This window comes from Mustelus asterias, chromosome 19 (genome assembly GCF_964213995.1).
Source record: "Mustelus asterias chromosome 19, sMusAst1.hap1.1, whole genome shotgun sequence".
NCBI classification, from domain to species: domain Eukaryota; kingdom Metazoa; phylum Chordata; class Chondrichthyes; order Carcharhiniformes; family Triakidae; genus Mustelus; species Mustelus asterias.
Window position 1 is genome coordinate 25,826,203 of NC_135819.1, and position 11,372 is coordinate 25,837,574.

Consider the following 11,372-nt stretch of genomic DNA (forward strand, 5'->3'; position numbering starts at 1 on the left):
CAGTTCATTTCGCAAGGATTCACAAACTATTTAAAGGAGAACAGGAATCAACATATTTGATCCACTCCTTATCATTCTGCCACAAATGAGCTGGCAGAACAGTTTGTACAGATGATGATCAAACATTCATTGAAGGTAACTGGAGAGCAAGGTTCATTGTCTAAATGACTGAGCCAATTCCTGATGACGTACTGCATATTTGACAACCCAAAGTTCTCCAGCATTGCTCGTTATAAAACACCAATTATGCAGTGTTTGATTTGCTGACGCTGCTTAAGACAAGAGAAATTACTGAGAGGAAACAGCAAAGTCAGATTATATAATGTGAGAACAGATCTAAGTGCTGTGTTTTTCAAAAAGGCCAGGAACAATACCACCAGTGAGAAGTGGATACTTGGTGCCGTCTTAGCACAGACAGGACCGGTCTCCTACACCATACGAACTCGAGACGATGTAGTGTGGAGTAGCCATGCAGACTAACTTTTGACAGCAGCACCAGTTTGTCAGAGACAGAATCAATTAAGAGTCTGCAACGAGTTGTGCCAAGCGAAGATCTGGACATATTAGAGAACCTGACAATACCCAAAACAAGTGGGGAAGACAGTACCTCTGTTGCGAACACTTCAACACTGAGTCAACCTCTAATTACTATGTCAACTCTGGTGAAGACAACCATGGACAGCGTCCAAACTAAACCAAAACACCAGAGGTTGCAGTCAACACAAAAAAGCAGACACCTGATATTTGCTGACAACCACCCAGAAATTGAAGTCCTCCGAAGCATCTAACCTATTGACTGCTGTGTTTATTAATTGTTCATGTTGAGAATTTTGATTGTTAAAAGTTATACTGCATTTCATTACAGGAACCTCTACTGTAAAGTTGTGTATGCATGTTGGAACAAGACACTTAAAGGGATTGATCATATGACATCCTGATGATATCTGCCATTTGATCAGGCAAAGGGATACAAATGGAGCAATGTGGATACAAAATTGGCTGAATAATAGGCAGCAGAGAGTAATGGTCAATGGATATTTTTCAGGCTGAAAGATGATTTGCAGTGGTGGTCCCCAGGGATCGGTGTTGAGATCCTTTCTTTTCCTGATATATATTAATGATCTAGATTTTGGTAGTACATGGGACATTTCAAAGTTTGCAGATAATACAAAATTTAGAAGTATTGTAAGCTGTGAGGAAGACAGTGTAGAACTTAAAAGGAGATAGACATATTGGTGGAGTGGGCAGATAGGTGACAGATGAAGTTCAATGTGGGTAAATGTGAGGTGATGCATTTTGGAAGAAAGAACACAAACAAACAACACAATGTAAGGCACAGAATGGGTGGAGAGAGCAGTTCATAAAGTATATTGATAAAGCCCTGGGCTTTATTAATAGGGGCAAAGAATACAAGAGCAAGGAGGTTATGCTGAATTTATACAAGACATTACTTAGACCTCAGCTAGTGTATTGTGTACAGTTCTGGGTGCCACACTATAGGAAGGACGTGAATGCATTGGAGACAGCGCAGAAGAGATTTACAAGAATGATTCCAGGATGAGAGACTTCAGTTATGAGCATAGATTGAAGGGATTTGAACTGTTCTCTTTGGAGGGAAGGTGGCTAAGAGATTTAATAGTGATATTCAAAATCATGAGACAGTGTAGATAGGGAGAAACTGTTCCCACCTGTAAAAGGATCAAGAATGAGGGGAAACAGATTTAAAGCGATTTGCAAAAGAAACAAATGTGATGCGAGAAAAACCTTCTCACACAGCGAGTGGCTCAGTTCTGGAATGCACTGTCTCTAAGTATGGTGGAGGCAGGTTCAATCGAAACATTCAAGAGAGTATTGTATGATTATTTGATTAGAAATAGTGTACGGGGAAAGGCAGGAGAATGTCAGACACTAAGCCATAATGCTCATTTGGAGAGCCAGTACAGACATGATGGGCTGAATGGCCTCCTTTTTGGCCGTAACAATTCTGTGATCAGTGCAAATAAAGAGGGAAATTCAGATTTCTTTTTACTTTTTCTCATCTCTTATCTCTCTCTCTCAATCCTATCTTTCTGCCCCAATCTTTGTGCTTTCCTTTTTTAAAATCAAATTTATACTTCCTGGTTTAGATTCTGTGGTGCTCAGTAATGATTCCTCAATCGATTGAAGAGCCTCATGGATTTTTGCCCTGTTCACAAATGTTACAAATCCTAAGTAGAGGGAACTACACTGGTTCACATCCCCAATTCAGCAAATCAACATTCAGAAGTCCACTTAAACTCGATTCAATTGTCAAAAATCTAGACTGTTAAATGCAAAGTTTCCCAAGACATACCTTAAGAGCAATTGGATCCAGAGTAAAGTCCCAGACATCCCCAATAGAGTCATCCAACGCATCTTCAATTCCTTTCAACTGATTGGTGTATTCTTCAAGAAATCTTTCGTAATTCTTCAGCTGTACTTCAGCATGGATTCCTAAATAAAGAGGCAGAAATTTTAAACATTTAGAATACTTTGCTGGCCATAGTTTGATAGTCTGGCTTTAAAAAATTGAGCTATGGCTCATTAACCCTTTCGAAGTCAAAGCAAAGCCAGAACGTGCCAAAGCATCGTAATGCTTCTGCTATCCTCTCCCCTGAGGAAATTGCATGTTTTATCCTTTTACAAACTCTGGTGTTTACAACATTGTCCAACTGAGATTGATGTGGAGATGCCGGCGTTGGACTGGGGTAAGCTGACGAAGGAGCAGTGCTCCGAAAGCTTATGGTATTTGCGACCAAATAAACCTGTTGGACTTTAACCTGGTGTTGTGAGACTTCTTGCTACAACTGAGATTGGACAGATAACCTCATCCAGTCCGTCAATATTAAGTGAAGAGCAGCAGGATGTATGCATCAATTGCCATTTAAGGGGAAAATTGAGCATTTGCTTAACATTTTTAACTTTGCCGTCGAAGACCAATCAGGCAAAAGTTTGGGTCTTGCAGAGGAGCGAATGTGACATCCCGATTGAAGAAATGAAGTAAGGCATTTCCAAGTAACTACAGGCTGGTCCGTTTAACTTTTGGGGTGGGGAATAATGAAGAAAATGAATCAGCAGGCGCTTGGAGAGGTTTCTGTGGCCTCCCCACCTCACGTAACCCACCCCCACCCACGGGTCTCGCCTTCTCCTCCTCCCAGCCTGCAGGTCTGTGCTCCTCCAACCCCCCCACTCGGTGTCTCTCCTCCCATCCCCTCCTCGCTTGGGGGTCACTCCTCCCATCATCCCCCCCCCCCCCCTCGCTCGGGGATCACTCCTCCCATCCCCCCCTCGTTCGGGGGTCACTCCTCCCATCATCCCCGCACCCCCCTCGGGGGTCACTCCTCCCATCATCCCCGCACCCCCCTCGGGGGTCACTCCTCCCATCATCCCCCGCACCCCCCTCGGGGGTCACTCCTCCCATCATCCCCGCACCCCCTCGGGGGTTACTCCTCCCATCATCCCCGCACCCCCCTCGGGGGTCACTCCTCCCATCATCCCCGCACCCCCCTCGGGGGTCACTCCTCCCATCATCCCCGCACCCCCCTCGGGGGTCACTCCTCCCATCATCCCCGCACCCCCCTCGGGGGTCACTCCTCCCATCATCCCCGCACCCCCCTCGGGGGTCACTCCTCCCATCATCCCCGCACCCCCCTCGGGGGTCACTCCTCCCATCATCCCCCCCCCCCCACCCCTCGCTCAGGGGTCACTCCTCCCACCCCACCCCCCTCGCTCGGGGGTCACTCCTTCCCATCCCCACCCCCCTCGCCCGGGGTTTCTCCCATCCCCCACCCCCTCGCCCGGGGTTTCTCCCCCCCTCACCTCACCCGGGGTTCCCCCCCCCCCACCTCACCCGGGGTTCCCCCCCCCCCCACCTCACCCGGGGTCCCCCCCACCTCACCCGGGGTTCCCCCCCCCCCCCCCACCTCACCCGGGGTTCCCCCCCCCTCCACCAGCTTCGCCCGGGGTTTCCCCCCCCGCGGTTTCCCCCCACACTCGCCTGGGTCTCCCCCACCCAGGGACCCCCCCCCCTTTGCCCGGGGTTTCTCCCCCTCCCCCCCGCCTTGCCCGAGTTTCCCTCCCCCTCCTTGCCCAGGGTTCCCTCCCCGTTCCCCGGGCTCCCTCCCCTTCCCCAGGAACTCTCCCCGTCCCCTTCTCCGGGATGCATCCCCCTCCCCCGGGATCCCTCCCCCTCAACCTCCCCTCCCCAGGGAACCCACCCCCAACCCCGGGGCCCCTCCCCAACTCCGGGGCCTGCCCCCTCCGCCAGGGGGTTCACCCCATTCCCCTCCGCCGCCGGTCCTGACCCCCCCCCCCCCCCCACCCGCAGGGGTCGCCTCACTCCCCTCCCGCGGAGGCTGCCTCACTCCCTTCCTCTCCATCCCTCACGGGGCTGCCTCCCTCCCCCCCCCCCCCTCCAACGGGGGCCGCCTCCCTCCCCTCCCACGGGGGCCACCACCCCCCCCCCCAACCACGGGGGCCGCTTCCCTCTCCCTCCCCCCACCCCCACGGGGGCCGCTTCCCTCCCCCCACCCCCTCCCCCATGGGAGCCTCCCCACTCCCCCCACCCCCACCCCCCCTCCCCCACGGGGGCCGCCTCCCTCCCCTCCCCCCACGGGGGCCACCTCCTCCCCCCCCCCCCGACCCCCCACTCCCCTCCCAACCCCCCCCCCCCAGTGGACCCCACTCCCCTCCCACCCCTACAGGGGCCGCCACCCTCTCCCCACTTCCATTTCCCCCCTCTGGGGGCGGCCGCCCTCCTTCCCCCCTCCCCCGGGGTCACTCCTCCCATCGCCCCATGCCCGGGGTTTCCCTCCCCCCGCCTCTCCCCCTTGCCCGGCCTCCCGCCCCTACACCGGGGGGCCGCCTCCCGCCCCCAGGAGCAACCCCCTCCCTCCCGCCACCACCCCTGGGCTCCCTCCTCTTCCTCCTCTCTCCCCCCCCACACCGTGCTCCCTACCCCTGCCCCTTCCGGGCTCCCTCCCCCTCACCCACCGCACCCCCCGCCGGGCTTCCTCCTCCTCCCCAGGCTCCCTCCTCCTCCTCCCACCCCGGGCTCTCCCCCCACCCACCCCCTGCCACCAGGGCTCCCTCCACCACCCCCACCCAGGCCTCCCTCCTCCTCCCCCTCCCCCCGGGCTCCCCCTGACCCTGGGCTCCCTCCTCCTCCTCCCCCCCTCCCCCACACACACCACGGACTCCCTCCTCCTCCCCTTCCCCTCCCCCCACCCCCTCCCCCCGGGCTCGCTTCTCCTCCCCCCACCCCCTCCCCCCGGGCTCCCTTCTCCTCCCCTTAACCGCCCCCCCTCCTCTTCCCCATCCCGGCTCCCTTCTCCTCCTCTTCCCCCCCCACTCCCCTCTTCTTCCCCCCCCTCCTCTTCCCCCTGCCTCGTCCCCCCATCCCCCTCCCCCGCAGGATCCCTCCCCCCGGCTCCACCCCCAGACTCCCTCCGTCTCCCCCAAAACCGGGATCCCTCCTTCCACCCCCGCCCCCCACGCGGCTCCCTCCTACTTACCCCCGCCCCGGGCTCCTTCCTTCGCCACCACCCCCCTCCCCACACAGCCCCCACCCCCCAATGCTCCCCCCTCCACCCAGGGCTCCCCCATTCTCCCTCCCCCATTCTCCTCGCCCCGGTCTCCCCCACCCCCACCCCGTCCCTCCTCCTGCACCCCCCCTCCCCACTCCTGCTCCCGTTCCTGCACCCCCCACAGGTGGGGAGACGGGGAGAGCCGGAGACGGGGAGAGCCGGGGGGGGGGGGGGGGGGGGGGGGGGGGGAGAGACAACGCGCGGGGGGGGGGGGGGGGGGGGGAGACAACGGGGTGGGGGGGAGACAACGGGGGGGGTGAGGGAGACAACGGGGGGGGTGAGGGAGACAACGGGGGGGGGGGGTGAGGGAGACAACGGGGGGGGGGGGTGAGGGAGACAACGGGGGGGGGGGGTGAGGGAGACAACGGGGGGGGGGGGGGGAGGGGGAGACAACGGGGGGGGGGGGGGGGGGGAGACAACGGGGGGGGGGGGGGGGGAGACAACGGGGGGGGGGGGGGGAGAGACAACGGGGGGGGGGGGGGAGAGACAACGGGGGGGGGGGGAGAGACAACGGGGGGGGGGGGGGGAGAGACAACGGGGGGGGGGGGAGAGACAACGGGGGGGGGGGGGAGAGACAACGGGGGGGGGGGGGGGGGAGAGACAACGGGGGGGGGGGAGAGACAACGGGGGGGGGGGGGGGGGGGGGGGGGAGAGACAACGGGGGGGGGGGGGGGGGAGAGACAACGGGGGGGGGGGGGGGGGGGAGAGACAACGGGGGGGGGGGGGGGAGAGACAACGGGGGGGGGGGGGGGAGAGACAACGGGGGGGGGGGAGAGAGACAACGGGGGGGGGGGGGAGAGACAACGGGGGGGGGGATAGACAACGGGGGGGGGAGAGACAACGGGGGGGGGAGAGACAACGGGGGGGGGGGGGGGGGGGAGAGACAACGGGGGGGGGGGGGAGAGACAACGGGGGGGGGAGAGACAACGGGGGGGGGGGAGAGACAACGGGGGGGGGAGAGACAACGGGGGGGGGGGGAGAGACAACGGGGGGGGGGGGGGAGAGACAACGGGGGGGGGGGAGAGACAACGGGGGGGGGGGAGAGACAACGGGGGGGGGGGGAGAGACAACGGGGGGGGGGGGAGAGACAACGGGGGGGGGGGGAGACAACGGGGGAGGGGGGGGGAGAGACAACGGGGGGGGGGGGAGAGACAACGGGGGGGGGGGGAGAGACAACGGGGGGGGGGGGAGAGACAACGGGGGGGGGGGGAGAGACAACGGGGGGGGGGGGGGAGAGACAACGGGGGGGGGGGAGAGACAACGGGGGGGGGGGAGAGACAACGGGGGGGGGGAGAGACAACGGGGGGGGGGGAGAGACAACGGGGGGGGGGGAGAGACAACGGGGGGGGGGAGAGACAACGGGGGGGGGGGAGAGACAATGGGGGGGGGGGGGAGAGACAACGGGGGGGGGGGGGGGGAGAGACAACGGGGGGGGGGGGGGGAGAGACAACGGGGGGGGGAGAGAGACAACGGGGGGGGGAGAGAGACAACGGGGGGGGGGGGGGAGAGACAACGGGGGGGGGGGAGAGACAACGGGGGGGGGGGGAGAGACAACGGGGGGGGGGGGAGAGACAACGGGGGGGGGGGGAGAGACAACGGGGGGGGGGGGAGAGACAACGGGGGGGGGGGGGAGAGACAACGGGGGGGGGGGGGAGAGACAACGGGGGGGGGGGGAGAGACAACGGGGGGCGGGGAGAGACAACGGGGGGGGGAGAGACAACGGGGGGGGGGGGGAGAGACAACGGGGGGGGGGGGAGAGACAACGGGGGGGGGGAGAGACAACGGGGGGGGGGAGAGACAACGGGGGGGGGGGGGAGAGACAACGGGGGGGGGGGGGAGAGACAACGGGGGGGGGGGGGAGAGACAACGGGGGGGGGGGGGGAGAGACAACGGGGGGGGGGGAGAGACAACGGGGGGGGGGAGAGACAACGGGGGGGGGGGAGAGACAACGGGGGGGGGGGAGAGACAACGGGGGGGGGGGGAGAGACAACGGGGGGGGGGGGGAGAGACAACGGGGGGGGGGGGGGAGAGACAACGGGGGGGGGGGGGGAGAGACAACGGGGGGGGGGGAGACAACGGGGGGGGGGGGGGGAGAGACAACGGGGGGGGGGGGGAGAGACAACGGGGGGGGGGGGGAGAGACAACGGGGGGGGGGGGAGAGACAACGGGGGGGGGGGGGAGAGACAACGGGGGGCGGGGAGAGACAACGGGGGGGGGGGAGAGACAACGGGGGGGGGGGAGAGACAACGGGGGGGGGGGGAGAGACAACGGGGGGGGGGGAGAGACAACGGGGGGGGGGAGAGACAACGGGGGGGGGGGAGAGACAACGGGGGGGGGGGGAGAGACAACGGGGGGGGGGAGAGACAACGGGGGGGGGGGAGAGACAACGGGGGGGGGGGAGAGACAACGGGGGGGGGGAGAGACAACGGGGGGGGGGGGAGACAACGGGGGGGGGGGGAGACAACGGGGGGGGGGGGGGGAGAGACAACGGGGGGGGGGGGAGAGACAACGGGGGGGGGGGGAGAGACAACGGGGGGGGGGGGAGAGACAACGGGGGGGGGGGGGAGAGACAACGGGGGGGGGGGGGAGAGACAACGGGGGGGGGGGGAGAGACAACGGGGGGGGGGGGGAGAGACAACGGGGGGGGGGGGGAGAGACAACGGGGGGGGGGGAGAGACAACGGGGGGGGGGGAGAGACAACGGGGGGGGGGAAGAGACAACGGGGGGGGGGAAGAGACAACGGGGGGGGGGAAGAGACAACGGGGGGGGGGGGGGGAGAGACAACGGGGGGGGGGAGAGACAACGGGGGGGGGGGAGAGACAACGGGGGGGGGGGGAGAGACAACGGGGGGGGGGGGAGAGACAACGGGGGGGGGGGGGGGAGAGACAACGGGGGGGGGGGGGGGAGAGACAACGGGGGGGGGGGGGGGGAGAGACAACGGGGGGGGGGGGGAGAGACAACGGGGGGGGGGGGGAGAGACAACGGGGGGGGGGGAGAGACAACGGGGGGGGGGGGAGAGACAACGGGGGGGGGGGAGAGACAACGGGGGGGGGGGGGAGAGACAACGGGGGGGGGGGGGGGAGAGACAACGGGGGGGGGGGGGAGAGACAACGGGGGGGGGGGGGAGAGACAACGGGGGGGGGGGGGAGAGACAACGGGGGGGGGGGAGAGACAACGGGGGGGGGGGGGGAGAGACAACGGGGGGGGGGGGAGAGACAACGGGGGGGGGGGGGGAGAGACAACGGGGGGGGGGGGGGAGAGACAACGGGGGGGGGGAGAGACAACGGGGGGGGGGGGGAGAGACAACGGGGGGGGGGAGAGACAACGGGGGGGGGGGAGAGACAACGGGGGGGGGGGGGGGGGGGGGAGACAACGGGGGGGGGGGGGGGAGAGACAACGGGGGGGGGGGGGGGGGAGAGACAACGGGGGGGGGGAGACAACGGGGGGGGGGGGAGAGACAACGGGGGGGGGGGGAGAGACAACGGGGGGGGGGGGGGAGAGACAACGGGGGGGGGGGGGAGAGACAACGGGGGGGGGGGGAGAGACAACGGGGGGGGGGGGGAGAGACAACGGGGGGGGGGGGGGAGAGACAACGGGGGGGGGGGGGAGAGACAACGGGGGGGGGGGGGAGAGACAACGGGGGGGGGGGAGAGACAACGGGGGGGGGGGGAGAGACAACGGGGGGGGGGGGAGAGACAACGGGGGGGGGGGGGAGAGACAACGGGGGGGGGGGGAGAGACAACGGGGGGGGGGGGAGAGACAACGGGGGGGGGGGGAGAGAGACAACGGGGGGGGGGGAGAGACAACGGGGGGGGGGGGAGAGACAACGGGGGGGGGGGGAGAGACAACGGGGGGGGGGGGAGAGACAACGGGGGGGGGGGGAGAGACAACGGGGGGGGGGGGGAGAGACAACGGGGGGGGGGGGGGGGGAGAGACAACGGGGGGGGGGGGGGGGAGAGACAACGGGGGGGGGGGGGAGAGACAACGGGGGGGGGGGGAAGAGACAACGGGGGGGGGGGAAGAGACAACGGGGGGGGGGGAAGAGACAACGGGGGGGGGGGAAGAGACAACGGGGGGGGGGGGGGGGAGAGACAACGGGGGGGGGGGGGAGAGACAACGGGGGGGGGGGAGAGACAACGGGGGGGGGGGGGGGGGAGAGAGACAACGGGGGGGGGGGGGGAGAGACAACGGGGGGGGGGGGGGAGAGACAACGGGGGGGGGGGGAGAGACAACGGGGGGGGGGGGAGAGACAACGGGGGGGGGGGGGGGGAGAGACAACGGGGGGGGGGGGGAGAGACAACGGGGGGGGGGGGGGGAGAGACAACGGGGGGGGGGGAGAGACAACGGGGGGGGGGGGAGAGACAACGGGGGGGGGGGGGAGAGACAACGGGGGGGGGGGAGAGACAACGGGGGGGGGGGGAGAGACAACGGGGGGGGGGAGACAACGGGGGGGGAGACAACGGGGGGGGGAGACAACGGGGGGGGGGAGACAACGGGGGGGGGGGGAGACAACGGGGGGGGGGGAGACAACGGGGGGGGGGGAGACAACGGGGGGGGGGGGGAGACAACGGGGGGGGGGAGACAACGGGGGGGGGGGAGACAACGGGGGGGGGGGAGACAACGGGGGGGGGGAGACAACGGGGGGGGGGGGGAGACAACGGGGGGGGGGGGGGAGACAACGGGGGGGGGGGGGGAGAGACAACGGGGGGGGGGGGGGGAGACAACGGGGGGGGGGGAGACAACGGGGGTGGATCGGGGGGGGACGCGGGGAGAGGCGGAGAGCGGCGGGGGGAGGGGAGCCCGCCACACCGACCCAGCCACCCATCCGTCCCCCTTCGGTCCCGGTCTCTCCCCAGGGCTCTTTCCTCCTCTCTCCCCGGGGCGGCTTCACTCACTCTGGGATCCATCATCGAATCGGTCAAATTGCCAGGCCGGGGACTGCGGCTCGAGCGCCATCTTCAGATCGCGTGACCCGGTCACGTGCTGCTGCGCAGGCGCGCGGCAGCAAAGCTCCCTGGGAGATGTAGTTTCCAGGTGAGCCTGGGATCCGGCAGCCTGAGTGCAGAGAGGGAGCTCGGCTTCATGCTTCAGCCCAATGGCCTGTGAGGAGTTACCTGGGATGTGGAGATGCCGGCGTTGGACTGGGGTAAACACAGTAAGAAGTCTCACAACATCAGGTTAAAGTCCAACAGGTTTATTTGGTAGCACGAGCTTTCGGAGCACTGCCCCTTCATCAGGTGAGTGGGAGTTGTGTTCACAAACAGGGCAAACAAGGCACAAACTCAATTTACAAGATAATGGTTGGAATGCAAGTCTTTACAGGTAATCAAGTCTTAAAGGTACTGACAATGTGAGTGGAGAGAAGGTTAAGCACAGGTTAAAGAGATGTGTATTGTCTCCAGCCAGGACAGTTAGTGAGATTTTACAAGCCCAGGCAAGTTGTGGGGGTTACAGATAGTGTGACATGAACCCAAGATCCCGGTTGAGGCCGTCCTCATGTGGGCAGAACTTGGCTCTCAGTTTCTGCTCAGCGACTCTGCATTGTCGTGTGTCATGAAGAACGCTTGGAGAATGCTTACCCGAAGATCAGAGGCTGAATGCCCGTGACTGCTGAAGTGCTCCCCGTAAGAAGTTTAACAACACCAGTTAAAGTCCAACAGGTTTATTTGGTAGCAAAAGCCACACGTGTGGCTTTTGCTACCAAATAAACCTGTTGGACTTGAACCTGGTGTTGTTAAACTTCTTACTGTGTTTACCCCAGTCCAACGC

General features: G+C 64.4%; 1 protein-coding gene across 1 annotated transcript in view; it reads right to left on the reverse strand.

Moving 5' to 3' along the window:
• washc4 (WASH complex subunit 4) overlaps positions 1 to 10,579 on the reverse strand; it is a 159,910-nt gene extending 149,331 nt beyond the window's left edge. The window contains exons 1-2 of the mRNA XM_078235144.1: positions 10,499 to 10,579; positions 2,333 to 2,472 (exon numbers count right to left, since the gene is read on the reverse strand). Of these exons, the coding sequence (XP_078091270.1) occupies positions 2,333 to 2,472; positions 10,499 to 10,559 (201 nt within the window). The 5' untranslated portion in view covers positions 10,560 to 10,579. The remainder of the gene's footprint in view (positions 1 to 2,332; positions 2,473 to 10,498) is intronic.
• Between the last annotated feature and the right edge of the window lie 793 nt (positions 10,580 to 11,372).